Source organism: Solanum pennellii, chromosome 6 (assembly GCF_001406875.1).
Source record: "Solanum pennellii chromosome 6, SPENNV200".
NCBI classification, from domain to species: Eukaryota; Viridiplantae; Streptophyta; class Magnoliopsida; order Solanales; family Solanaceae; genus Solanum; species Solanum pennellii.
Genome location: NC_028642.1, coordinates 51,356,293 through 51,368,984, shown reverse-complemented (window position 1 = coordinate 51,368,984; position 12,692 = coordinate 51,356,293). Strand labels below are relative to the sequence as shown.

General features: G+C 27.2%; 1 protein-coding gene across 1 annotated transcript; it reads right to left on the bottom strand.

The window, feature by feature from the left end:
- Window positions 1–1,516: 1,516 nt before the first annotated feature.
- LOC107022610 (NAC domain-containing protein 30-like) lies at window positions 1,517–5,282 on the bottom strand. Its single transcript, XM_015223206.2, has 4 exons — window positions 5,138–5,282; window positions 3,607–3,798; window positions 3,182–3,453; window positions 1,517–2,286 (listed from the first exon to the last, which is right to left on the bottom strand). Exons 2-4 carry the CDS (start codon window positions 3,764–3,766, stop codon window positions 1,750–1,752), a joined length of 969 nt encoding a protein of 322 aa, XP_015078692.1. The 5' UTR covers window positions 3,767–3,798; window positions 5,138–5,282; the 3' UTR covers window positions 1,517–1,749.
- Between the last annotated feature and the right edge of the window lie 7,410 nt (window positions 5,283–12,692).

The window sequence follows — 12,692 nt, the reverse complement described above, 5'->3', positions numbered from 1 at the left end:
ATGATGTGTAATTATGTAGTTCTTTCAAATAACTTATAAGAACATAACATTTTTTTTTTTAAGCACATAACATTTAGCTAATAGAAATGTATCCATCAAATAATAATTAAGACCTCAAGTAACATACTTTTTAGTTGGATTAAGATCACATTTGGGCCTCTTATGTCAGTTCTGGATTGGTGAAAGCAGCCCACACCTTCTCTGTTTAGCCCAAAACATAGTGATATTATTTCTATTTATTGAAGATAGAGCAACTTTCGCACTCTATTACAAATTTTGTTATGCTATTTTCGATATATATATACATATATATATATATATATATATATATAAAAGGACAGTGGCTATTTCGCTATGCACATATACAAAAGAAATAATTTTTAGACACAAATATCTGAAATACACATATGACATATATATGGTATATTTTTAGATGTTGATTTCTCCATAAAACATATTCTTTACACATACTTCACATAAAGTTAGCATGCATATACCGTTCGAAAACATATACATTGAATCCAGTTGGTACAATGGTATATCTTTATAGAAAAAATTGTATATAATGGCAAATTAACAAATCAAATTAATTGCTATAACCACCCTTTGGTTTAATTGTGTCCCGTAGCAAACTGTTTGTCAGTCACCTCTTTCCCTCAAACTCTCGCTCGCCACTCCTCTCTCGCTCCATCTCTCGCTCGCTTCCTCTCACTTTTATTTATATAAAACACAAGTGTATAAAATCTGTTATTTGTATAAAGCGAGAGGAAATTGTATAAATACATTTTTGTTCCCCTCTCTCTCCTCTCCCAGATCTCGCTCGCCACTCTCCCTAATCTCGCTCGCCACCCTCGCCTCTCTCGCTTATACAAACAGAAACGAATTATATAAATTGTGTTTCTGTTTGTATAAAGCGAGAGAAAATTGTATATACACATGCAAATACATATATTTTTGTCCTATACACTTATAATTATACAATAAAAATACTCTCCTGCCCAGTTTCTTTTGCGTTTCTCTCTTTCTCGTTTATACAAATTCAAATTGTATATAAGTTCTCTCTTTCTCGTTTTATACAATTCGATTCAATTGTATATTCCCTGCCCAAGTCTCTTTTGCCTTTCTCTCTTTCTCATTTTATACAAATTCAAATTGTATATAATCGTTCTATAAACTTATAATTATACAATTCATTTTATACACTTTGTTTTATACAATTCTCTGCCCAAGTCTCTTTCTCTTTCTCATTTTTTACACATCGTTTTAAACAATTCCCTTCAATTGTATATATATAGCGAATTATACATTTATATGTTTTCTATGGAGTGCAATTATGCAAACTTTGCTATAGCATACAAATATAAATTTTATGTTTGCTATATGTGAAAGTTGTCCATCTTTATATACATACGTAGTTACGTACATATTCGAATATTTATTTGACAAATAGACCCCTAATTGAAAGAACAATATTCAAGAAGAAACATTTTAATTTAACCAAAAAAAAAAAAAAAACTCTCTTTGATCAGTAGATATACATAATAACATCAATTCACAGTTAACATCATAAAACAAGTTAAATGAAAGATGAACAATTGAATTCTAATAATAAGGCCACATATGCCTTGCAGCAGCCTTTTTCTTTCCCACATTTTTTCCTTAAAATTCTTTACTAGAAACCAAAGAAAAAATAAAAATCTAATATTCATAATAAGATTTTCATAATATATACTTTCTTCTTCTTGGAAACTATAAATCTGGGAAGCACTCAAGCAAGTGGCTTATATGAGAAGGTGGTTCAATCAATGTGTCAAAGTTCTTCCAATCACCATAAAATTGGTTATTATTAATCCCATTACTATGCTTCTCTTCGTCGCCACGATCATCTTCATTGTTGTAATTGACTGTGTAACTCTGTTCACCAAGGCTTATATTATCTTTCGTACAAAAACTTGTTGAAATAGTAGGGCTATCAAGTTGTGGGAGCTCATGAACTAGTACTTGATTCTCAAAGAAATTTTGGGTTGATGAAGTATTAATCATCATATTTTGATAATCATGATGATTATGAGATGGATTAAATGTGAATTGAGGGAAATTTGTTGTTTGGTTGAATACATTAATATTATTGAGAGGTTGCATTGGAGTAGTTGTGATTTCTAAATTAGGTTTATAATTAGTGCTGTTTGCTCCTCTAATATAATAAGCATTTTGCCATGCATCCAAATTTGGTTGCTTGTTTGGACTTGGCTTCTTAAATGCCCTACATACCACCCATCCTTCTTCCTGTAAAAAAAGAAATTTTAATTGAGTTTTAACATTTTATACACTGATATTGTAAAAGAAATTATGTTATATCATGAAGGCTATGAGTTTGCAATCAATCTAATCGTTTTAAATTAATAATTTATACGTATTTAGACTAAAATTATTGAATTTTGCTACATATGAACATTGGTCTCTAGCTCGCTTTTGATATCATGTCGCTTAATTAAAAGTACTCTAGCTAGTAGTTTTCATAATAAGTGAAATTTCTAACCTCAAAATAGCGAAATTCGATGTGCTATAACATGTAAATTGTACACTAATAGTGTGATATTTTTTTTACATTTTACATAAGTAAAAGTCATTTCAATTGTGATTTGCTAGCTAATTAAAGGGGTGGAGTAGTAATGATAATACTATTTGATTTTTCCTAAGTTAAGAACCCATTAGTGGAGTTATCTACTTGTTTAATTCCCACTACAATTGACTACTTCTTGTCCTTTTTTTAATTAATTCAAAAAGTATGGTAAAGTTGCATAATTGCAATTTGCATCACTTCTTTCATTGCACTCAAAGACATGAATGAACCTTTAAAGACAAAGTGGACACTAAGCACTTCATTGTGTAAACAATTAGTAGAACTTAAAACTCTTTTATAAACAATATAATATAAGTATATATATGTGCTAAAGTGTATGTGTATCTATAACTTTTTTGAATACAAAACTGTTGTTGTTTAACCTATTAGCAAGCTATTATTTTTATTAATTAAGTTACCAATTACTATTCATTGACCATAAAAAAAATTATTAGGTCGTTTTTTTTTTGTCTATCATATTTTTGATGGATAAAGTTATCTGACATCTATAGCTAGTGAGTATTACGTAAAATTAGTCGAGGTATACACAAAACTGACCTGAGGAGGAGCATGTTCAGATGATTGGAGCCTGTATTCATGCATTATCCAATCAGATTTTCTTCCATTAGGAGCTCTTCCTTTATAGAAAACTAAGGTTTTCCTCATCCCTATTATTTTCTCTTTTGATAAAACAGCTTTGTCTCTTCCTGTTGCCTTCCAAAATCCAGCTGCTGTGGCTCTATTTGTCCTTGTTCCTGTTGGATATTTCCTATCCTTATGGCTGAAAAAATACCACTCATTTTGTTCTTCATATCCAAGTTTACATCTATCTGTACAAAGTTACAATGTTAGAAATCATGATAAAGAATATGTTTTGTTAAAATACTTATCACACAGTGTGTGTCAGATATTCCAAAAAGTAGTGTCTGACATGAGTGTAACAATATTTTTAAAGAGTCGAGAACGATATAGGTTAATTGTACCTTGGATGTCCCATGGCTCAATTCTATAAAGATCAATATCAGTGATGACATCAAGATCAATCTTGAGGGAATTAATCTTTCTCTTCAGATAATATCCAACAAGTTCTTCTTCTGTTGGATGAAATCTAAAACCTGGAGGTACACATGAGTCCATCTCCATTCTTGATTTTATTGATCAACTTTATATTAATTCTACACACAAATATAAAATAAAAGAGTTAATAATTAGAAGACTGGAGAAAAAAAATGTGAGTACTTGTCAAGGCTTGTTACTATAAATTATGTTGGATAATATTTTCTTATGCTAGTTCCTTTATATCATAAAGCAACTTTTATACAAATAATAATAATAATAATAATAATAATAATAAATGACTTAATCCTCTCATCAATAGTGTGAAGCTGAATATATTGCAATTTGCACAAAAGAGTGAATGTTACACCTCTCTTGATTTCTCATCATTCACATCCATTCGTGAGCACAAGTCTCATCATCAAGAGGCATAGTGGGGTTAAGGACATTATATATATATATATATAAAAAAAACATACTATAATTTCACAACTGAAATCTAGGAAGGGTATGATGTACGCAGATCTTACACTATAATTTAAATGGAGAGTACTACGTAATAATAATATCTACTTCTTTCGTTTGAAAAAAAAAATTGTCTAGTTTAACTTGGAACGAAGTTTAAGAAAAAAAAAACTTTTTAATCTTGTGATCTTAAATTAAAATTATGTCAAATGTACCAAAATGCTCTATAATCTTGTGATCTTAAACTGCCACGTGAAAAGTAAAATCAAAGTGTTGCTAAAAAATGAATTATTCATTTTAAAATAGACTAAAAAGGAAACTGAACTATTTTTTAAAAAATATTTTTCTTCCTTAAATTTTGGTTGGTAATTTCCAATAAGTGCATATATACCAATATATAGTGATATCAATAAAACATGAGAATCCATAAGAAATAATGATCAATAAGACAATGACGTAATTAGTTGCATGAATAGTAGTATAATTGTAGTTTGTATGATCATTTATTAGCTAGGCAACAGGAAAACAGCCGAAAACGTTGACTTTGTGTTAACTAATTTACATTCCAAGATAAATATATGTATAAGAAAAAAAATATATATGAAATGATTTCTTTGAGTGCATTCCACTCAATAACACATGATCCCTTCAGAAAATATAAATTTTTAATTTCACACACACACAACCATATGCATCAAATTAAATTCCACTTTCACTTCACAACCTAATGGGAGTTATAACATTCAAAAAAAATCAATCAATTGCCTTTTTTCTCAACCCCTAATAAAGAAAAAAAAATCCAAACTGAATTCAAAATTCAAAATTTATGAATTTTATCGTTTATAATAATACATACATATTCAATAATATTTGAGATTTGTATCAAAATTACTGAGTTATACTAATTCGTACTTTTCATTACTAGCTAACACATGAAATACACATATTCATGTGCATCAAGAAAAGAACTAAAGATGAAAGATATATACTAACCAGAGATTAAACCTTTGCTATAGCTGATCAGAAAGAGCAAAAGAATGGGAGAAAATTAAATTTAATTGTTGAAAGAGTGAGTGAATAGGAGAAAATATTAAAGGAGAGGGCTCTATTAGAAATGAGTTGATAAATGAGGTGTTGGTTGAAATGTTGTTGTTGAGAAAGATATACAAATATATAGAGAGAGACTCTAGCTAACTAGTAGTATGTGATAAGCAGGTTACACACACACAAAAGAAAAAAAAAGAATATGGAATTTATGATTGTGACAGAATTTTTTCAACATAATTTGGTCATAAAGGAAAAGTAAAAACTTATTTTAAGTGCTATGCATATATTGTGTGAAAAATATTACTCGCATACAAATTATAATTATTTTTTAAATATAACAACAAGAAGGTAACATCGAGTATTTAGTGTCCTACAAGTGAGGTTCGTGAAGAATGACGTGTATACAGACTTTATTATTTTTACTTGTGAAGATAGAGAGTTGATTTTTTTTATGAACCCTAGGCTCAAGTAAAACACAATATAATCAAAATGAAAAGAAAATATAAAGAAGAAGAAGCCGTGTCGAGTCGAAAATTATAGAAAAAAGATTGAACAATACTAATAACATTTAATATGATAATCGGAGCTAGCAACAGAAGCAACACGTAATACTCTCTTCATTTCAATCTAATTGTCTTGTTTTGACTTGACATAAAATTTAAAAAAAAAAATCTTCTGAATATTACAATATTAAATTAAAGATGCATAGAATATAAAATTTATAGTCCTGTGGAAAAATTGAACTTAAAAAATTGCTAAAATGAAAGGAGTAATAAAATTGAAGACTAATTAAGATTTAAGATAGTAGGAGAATTATAATATTGATAAGGGAAACAAGACAACACTCGATTACCTACTAACTTTGTATCCTAATTATTGATTTTCATATCCTCCTATCTAAAATCATACACTCAATAAATTGTAAGTGTGTTAAAGCATGTCTACTCCCTTTTTTTACACTTTTTCAGCCTAGCTCTATCTCTCCTTGTCCCACAATGTCACGTTTAATCACCGCTCCCTAATTTAGATAAAAAGCAAATATAATTAATATATTATAGTAAATTAAACAATTTAATTGTGTAAAATAAAATAATACTAAAAAGGTATATAACTTATATATATTTTTTGAAGTATGAGTTTAAATTGTGTGAATTTTTTTTATTTTTTTTTTGGGGTGGGGGGGGTTAGTGGGGGGTTATTGTTTGTTGATGATTACGCGTGGGGTTGGCAGATTAGATGAAAGGGTTTATTTGGACGGCGTGACAAAAACAATTCACGCCACCGTTATATTATGCTCTAAGATTTTCCACCATATATATATATATTACTAATATTTCCACTTTATATTTTGAGAATTAATCTTCTTCTTTATTCATAAATAAAATTAGTCCATACTAACACAAATTCAATATATATTATTTTTTTCTCTAATATATGCAATTTGGAGAATCACATATATACTGAAGGGGTCATTAACCATTATGCTACAACAATCTAATTAATATATATATAGCTCATTTATTTAATAAGATATATTTAACTTTAATTGAAATTAATGTAAAGTATATTATCTCCTTCATAAACTTACTAAAGAAACTAATCAAATGGTGAGTTAATTCTAAAATATTATAAGTAATTAAGTTCTACAAAGTATTCCTTCCATCCAAAATATATATTTTATATCATGTTTAGTTTTTCGAAATTCAAAATCATTTAAATTTAAATTAATATTTAAAAAATATTTTTTATCATATTAATATGAGAGTTATTATTGACTTATAAAAGTAATTATAATGTATATTTATAATAGTTCTTAGTCTGACTCTCGAAAAATAAAATATTGCGACTAAATATGGAAAAGCTTTTTATAGTGTTTGTTCCTCTTCCCACAATCCCAGGTTTTGTGGTCTGTTTGGTGCGCCGCCTTGGACAATTGGCACACCTGGAATCCACGTGGATGTCCATGCTGTCAACTCATGAAATTAAACTCATCACAATTTGTAATTAATGGTTTGAAATTAATTTGTAGCCCAGAATTTTATTTAATTTTTTAACACTGATTTTTTTATAAAAAAAAAAGCCAGCTGCTCGTAATGTATAGGAAAATTCCTTAGTAATGATTTATCTCGACAAACATGTCGAAAAATCTAGTAATTTTATATTAAACCTGATACGTTTAAATTTTAGAAAATTTATTAAATAAATATTAACTATACATTCGAATTCAATAAATTAAATAGATTTTGATGAAATTTAAATAATTCAAATTATAGATCGATTGATGAATTTTTTCGAAGATAAATCTCTTCAACGCCTTTAATTAAGTGTGTAAGCAACAAGTAAGCTCCATCAAATTACACGCTTGCTTGCTAGTTACTATATATAACATTTCTTACCACAAATAGAAAAGGACTCATTCAACAAAATAAATAAAAAAAAGAGTTTCTATTTTATGTATAAATTATACTCTAATAAAATCATCATCCAAGCCAAAAAATGACACACAAGAGTGAGAAAACACACAAACAAGAGTCACTTTTTAGCATTTTTTTTTACTTATTTTTATTTTTCAAGATTTAAGTTTGTGGTTGACACATATTTCTCAATTAAAAAGTCACTTTTTTTCTAATCCTATTTTTACGGGTACCCTTTAGTTCGTAGGCCTTGAGTACAGTAAAAGAGAAGATCTCAAAAAATGGCATTTTTTAAGATCAATTGAATTTTAGGCCATAAATATAAAAAAAAATCAAGAATAATTAATTAGAAAAAATTGTAAACCAAGCATAGGAAGCAAAACAAAATCTAAGGAAACATATTAATATATCTTCTAGATGGACTCTTGCCTTCTGTTCAAGGTTATTACTAGTAGTGGAGGAGGATTTATGCTTAGGTCTTGTATTTTATTCTATTTTATTTTTAATCGGTAAAATATTTTATATATATCTCAATTAATTTTGTATGATTTGTTATCTTCCATCAATAGAAATACAGAGTTTATGATAACTCTAATCCACCAAGCAAACTAAAGGCGTGTTTGGAATTTCTCGAGAGAATGAAGAGCGCATTATTATAAAAATGTAGATCTAAAATATAAATTTAATCAATTTCTGATAATTCTATTTATCAAACAGAAGCATATTAAGATTTCAAGAGGAAGATGAGTGCACTATATTACGAAAAAGTAGATCTAAGATATAAATTTGATCAATTTGATATTTAGGTTATTATCATTAAAAACTATGCATAATCTCATAAGTAAAGCATAAATCACATAATTTCATATAATCTTTCTAAATATTTCTTTGTCATCAAAACTTTGAAGGATGAAAAAATTCACCTAATATATATTAGGGTAAAATATTAGATAATTGGTTAACTGTATTTTAAGCACTAAGTGAGAAAATGACAAGGTGCCGCTTTTTCCTAAACGTCTTAATCAAAAATGGATAATATTATATATGGGTCGGTTAGCCACTTCTGCTTAATAATTAGCTTTCACTTCAATTAACTCTAACTTTAATGTGAGGAACTAATAAATGTTAAAATGTCTTTCATTTATTTTATTTAAAAAAAAAAAAACTAAGATCAATTATAATTTACAAGCTTCATGCATCCATTAAAATGGTTGAACAGAAACTCTACGCCTAGTTATCAAGAAAAATTGTGATAGAGTTATATTTAATTAAATTTCGAATTTAAATCTCTCTGGATGGATATTATTCATTTTTCTTCAAAAATATTTTTGGACTTCCGATACAAATTCGTATTTAATTAAATTTTGATATGAGTATTAAATATTGAAAGAAAAAATAATTAATTACACTTAGTTAAAAGGTATGTATTTATCTTGATAGTTATTGTCTAAAAAACAGTAATGTATTTGTGGTATTTCATCCCCTCTAATTTTAATATATATACTTTCTTTTATTCACTTCTACTTATTCAATATATTATCAATCAATTTTTATTTTATTTGTCATGTTTATTATATTTAAGAACGAAACCTCCATGGAGAATCTAGTAATTACTCTCTTTATTTACTTTATTTGTCATATTTCACTTTTTCAATATATTACAAATTTTTTTTTATTAATTTAATTTTAAAATATAATTTAAAATATTATCAAAAGTTTATATAATTTAACTTTAAAAATAAAACGAGATAATACAAATGAACGGAACGGTTAAATCATGACACCATTCACTGAATTTGGTGAAAGGTAAAATCTGAATTTTTATTGGATAATTTGATTTAACTACCTTAACTATATAAAAACATAAAAAATAAAAAGAAGGTTCCAATTGTATAGTATATTAATTTATTTATTTTTAAATTAGTATAGCTAAACCGAAAGAGACAAAAAGAATGGACCCAAGTCTCCTACCAATGGATGTTAAGTACTATCTGAGATTATCATTGCAATCTAATATCAATCTACCCACCTCTCCACATCTTATTCTTCTTTTACTTTTTATTTTTTCCTAAACGGAAGTTCGACTAATTTAAATTTGAATCGAATAAAATTTTATTTAGAGGAAAAACCTTTTATTAAAAAGATTTTCATTATAAAATTTGTATTTGAGACTTTTAATTAAGAGAAATACAATCGCATCTATTGTACGTATATCTTTTTTTTTTCTTTTTAGCATTTTATTAATATAATTATAATAATATTTCTTTTCCAACAAACAACAAATCAACTACCTTAATTTTCTCTTAGTTAGATTTTGATTAGTTCAAGTATGGTGGATTAATATTTATCATGTCATCTTGAAAAGGACACATAAATTAGTGGCAAAAATATAGAGTCACCATCATGGTTAGTATATATAACGACAGACAAATTAAATCTAATTAACAACTCATAAATTATTTAAATAATTTTTCCTTTTCTTTTCGTTAAAATTTTTTATTCCATATATATAGTGGAAAAAATTATATGAATTATGATATCTTCACTTTTTACATTGAGGAACTTATGATTCGAACATATTTATGACCAAAAAAAAATATAGATATGAATTGTACTAATTACCCTTGATATACAGAAGTCAAATTCATCAGCCTGATCATAATGACCAATAATTTTTTCATCTTAAATAATGACTAAATATCAAACCACTAGAAGACCATGGTTTAATTTTTTAATAACGTAGGAAAAAAATTTAATTATTTAAATTTAAAGCCACTTCATCATTGTTAATATCATTTTTAGGCCATTATTTAAATTTTAGCTATTCTTTTAAAATGTCCGTAAATACAACCCTTGGAACCATATATTGTCAATCTAACGAATAAAATTTTGAGATCATAATCTAATATTTTGGCTAAAGATATAAATTTGTCCAAAAATAGTCTTTTAAGCCTCGATTTAAAATATTTCGTTGGGTTATATTTAAAACATAATACATAAATATGTTATTTAACTTAACTTTAGTTGACATCTATAACTTCCAACTTTGGACGTGCATAAATAGATAGTAGACACACATCTTACGTGACATAAAACACGTAGGACACCACGTAAGATATAAAATTATCATGTAAGATGTCACATGAAGGAATGTTTCTATTTATTTAATATTATTTAAATTTAAGTATCTACACCTGCACATTGAAAATTGAAAAACGTAGATTCCAACTACATTTATACCTTATTATATATATAAATGGACTATGCATGGATTTCAACTTTCAAGAATGTAAGGCGAGACATAATAATGTTGTAGAAAAGCTTCTAGAGCAAAGAGAGAAGGTTAAAAATATAATTATTAGTAGAATGATTTCAAAACCAGAAATTAATATATGGTTTATATTTCTACCAAAAATAGGCTAAATTTTAAATGGGAGAAAACACAGACTGGCTAAAAAACATGTCCCACATAATTATGTTTAATTTTCCTGAAATCCATGGTTATGTTCAAACCTTAAAACGTAAATATCTAAATGTTGTCCCACAATAGATACTATTGGTTGAATATCTCCCTCACAATGTGGGCCTTTCTATTTATAGTTAATTTACTTGTTTAATTTCTTAAATAATCTACATTAATTTAATTTTAATGACTCTTTACTTGTTTGAAAGGTTCATAAGAAGGTGACATATTTTTTAGTCAAGTAGATGCTTCTAGTCTTGGCTAATTAACATTGATTAAAAATATAAAACATTATGTTTTTGTTTAATTTTATCTAATAAAAATTTGATTCGAAATAAATCGAGTGAAAATGAGCTATATAATAGGTTTGAGCTCCAAGCAGTCCAACACTTACCAATTTTAGTATTGATTTCTTATATATAACTTGTTCGATTATAAAATAAAGGGAAAAATTGTAAATAATGGTAAACTAATAAATTAAAATAATTGCTATAATCATCCTTTGATTTAATTGTGCCTCGTAGCAGACTGTTTGTTAGTTACCTCTCTCCCTCAAACTCTCGCTCACCACTCTCCTCTCTCGCTCCATCTCTCGCTCGCTTCCTCTCACTTTTATATAAATAGAAGTGTATAAAATCTGTTTCTATTTGTATAAAGTGAAAGGAAATTGTATAAATACATATATTTTTGTTCCTCTTTCTCCCCTCTCCCAGATATTGCTTGCCACTTTCCCTAATCTCGCTCGCCACCCTCGCCTCTCTCGCTTATTCAAACAGAAACGAAATGTATAAATTGTGTTTCTGTTTCTATAAAGCGAGAGAAAATTGTATATACACATGGAGATACATATATTTTCGTCCTATACACTTATAATTATGCAATAAAAATACTCATCTGTCAGTTTCTTTTCCTCTCTCTCTTTCTCGTTTTATACAAATTCAAATTGTATATAATTTCTATCTTTCTCGTTTTATACAATTCGATTCAATTGTATATTCTCTGCCCAAGTCTCTTTTGCCTTTCTCTCTTTCTCTTTTTATGCAAATTCAAATTGTATATAATCGTTCTATACACTTGTAATTATATAATTCGTCTTATACACTTCGTTTTATACAATTCTCCGCCAAGGTCTCTTTCTCTTTCTCGTTCTCATTTTATACAGTTCGCTTCAATTGTATATGTATAGCGAATTACATATATATGTTTGTTATGGAGTGCAATTATGCAAATTTTGCTATGTCATATAAATATGAATTTTATATTTGCTATATATGAAAGTTACCCTAAAATAAATCAGGCATAAAGAAATTTATTTTTCAGTATATCAAAAGATAAAGTAGTTAATATTTAAAAAAGAATTCATAGTCAATTATATATAGTCCACCTTTCAGATCGATCGAACTTGAAAGTGTCAAAATAAACTACATAAATAAAGAATGATTAAACAATTAAACATGACAAATTGAGTGAATTTTATCAAGTCTTAATTTACAGCATATTCACAAATCACAATATAATGACATGACTTGGTCGTAATTTTGATATCTAAAATAGAGAATACAGTATGTGTTTTGTAATTTTATTTCATGTTTTTTTTTTTTTTGCTTAATAAATGGCAAAAGAA

Coding starts and splice junctions, on each gene's coding strand:
- LOC107022610 (XM_015223206.2), bottom strand. CDS start 3,766: ATGGAGATGGACTCATGTGTACCTCCAGGTTTTAGATTTCATCCAACA. Junction 3,454..3,606: donor TGAGCCATGGGACATCCAAG/GTACAATTAACC, acceptor AACTTTGTACAG/ATAGATGTAAACTTGGATAT. Junction 2,287..3,181: donor CTGAACATGCTCCTCCTCAG/GTCAGTTTTGTG, acceptor CTTTTTTTACAG/GAAGAAGGATGGGTGGTATG.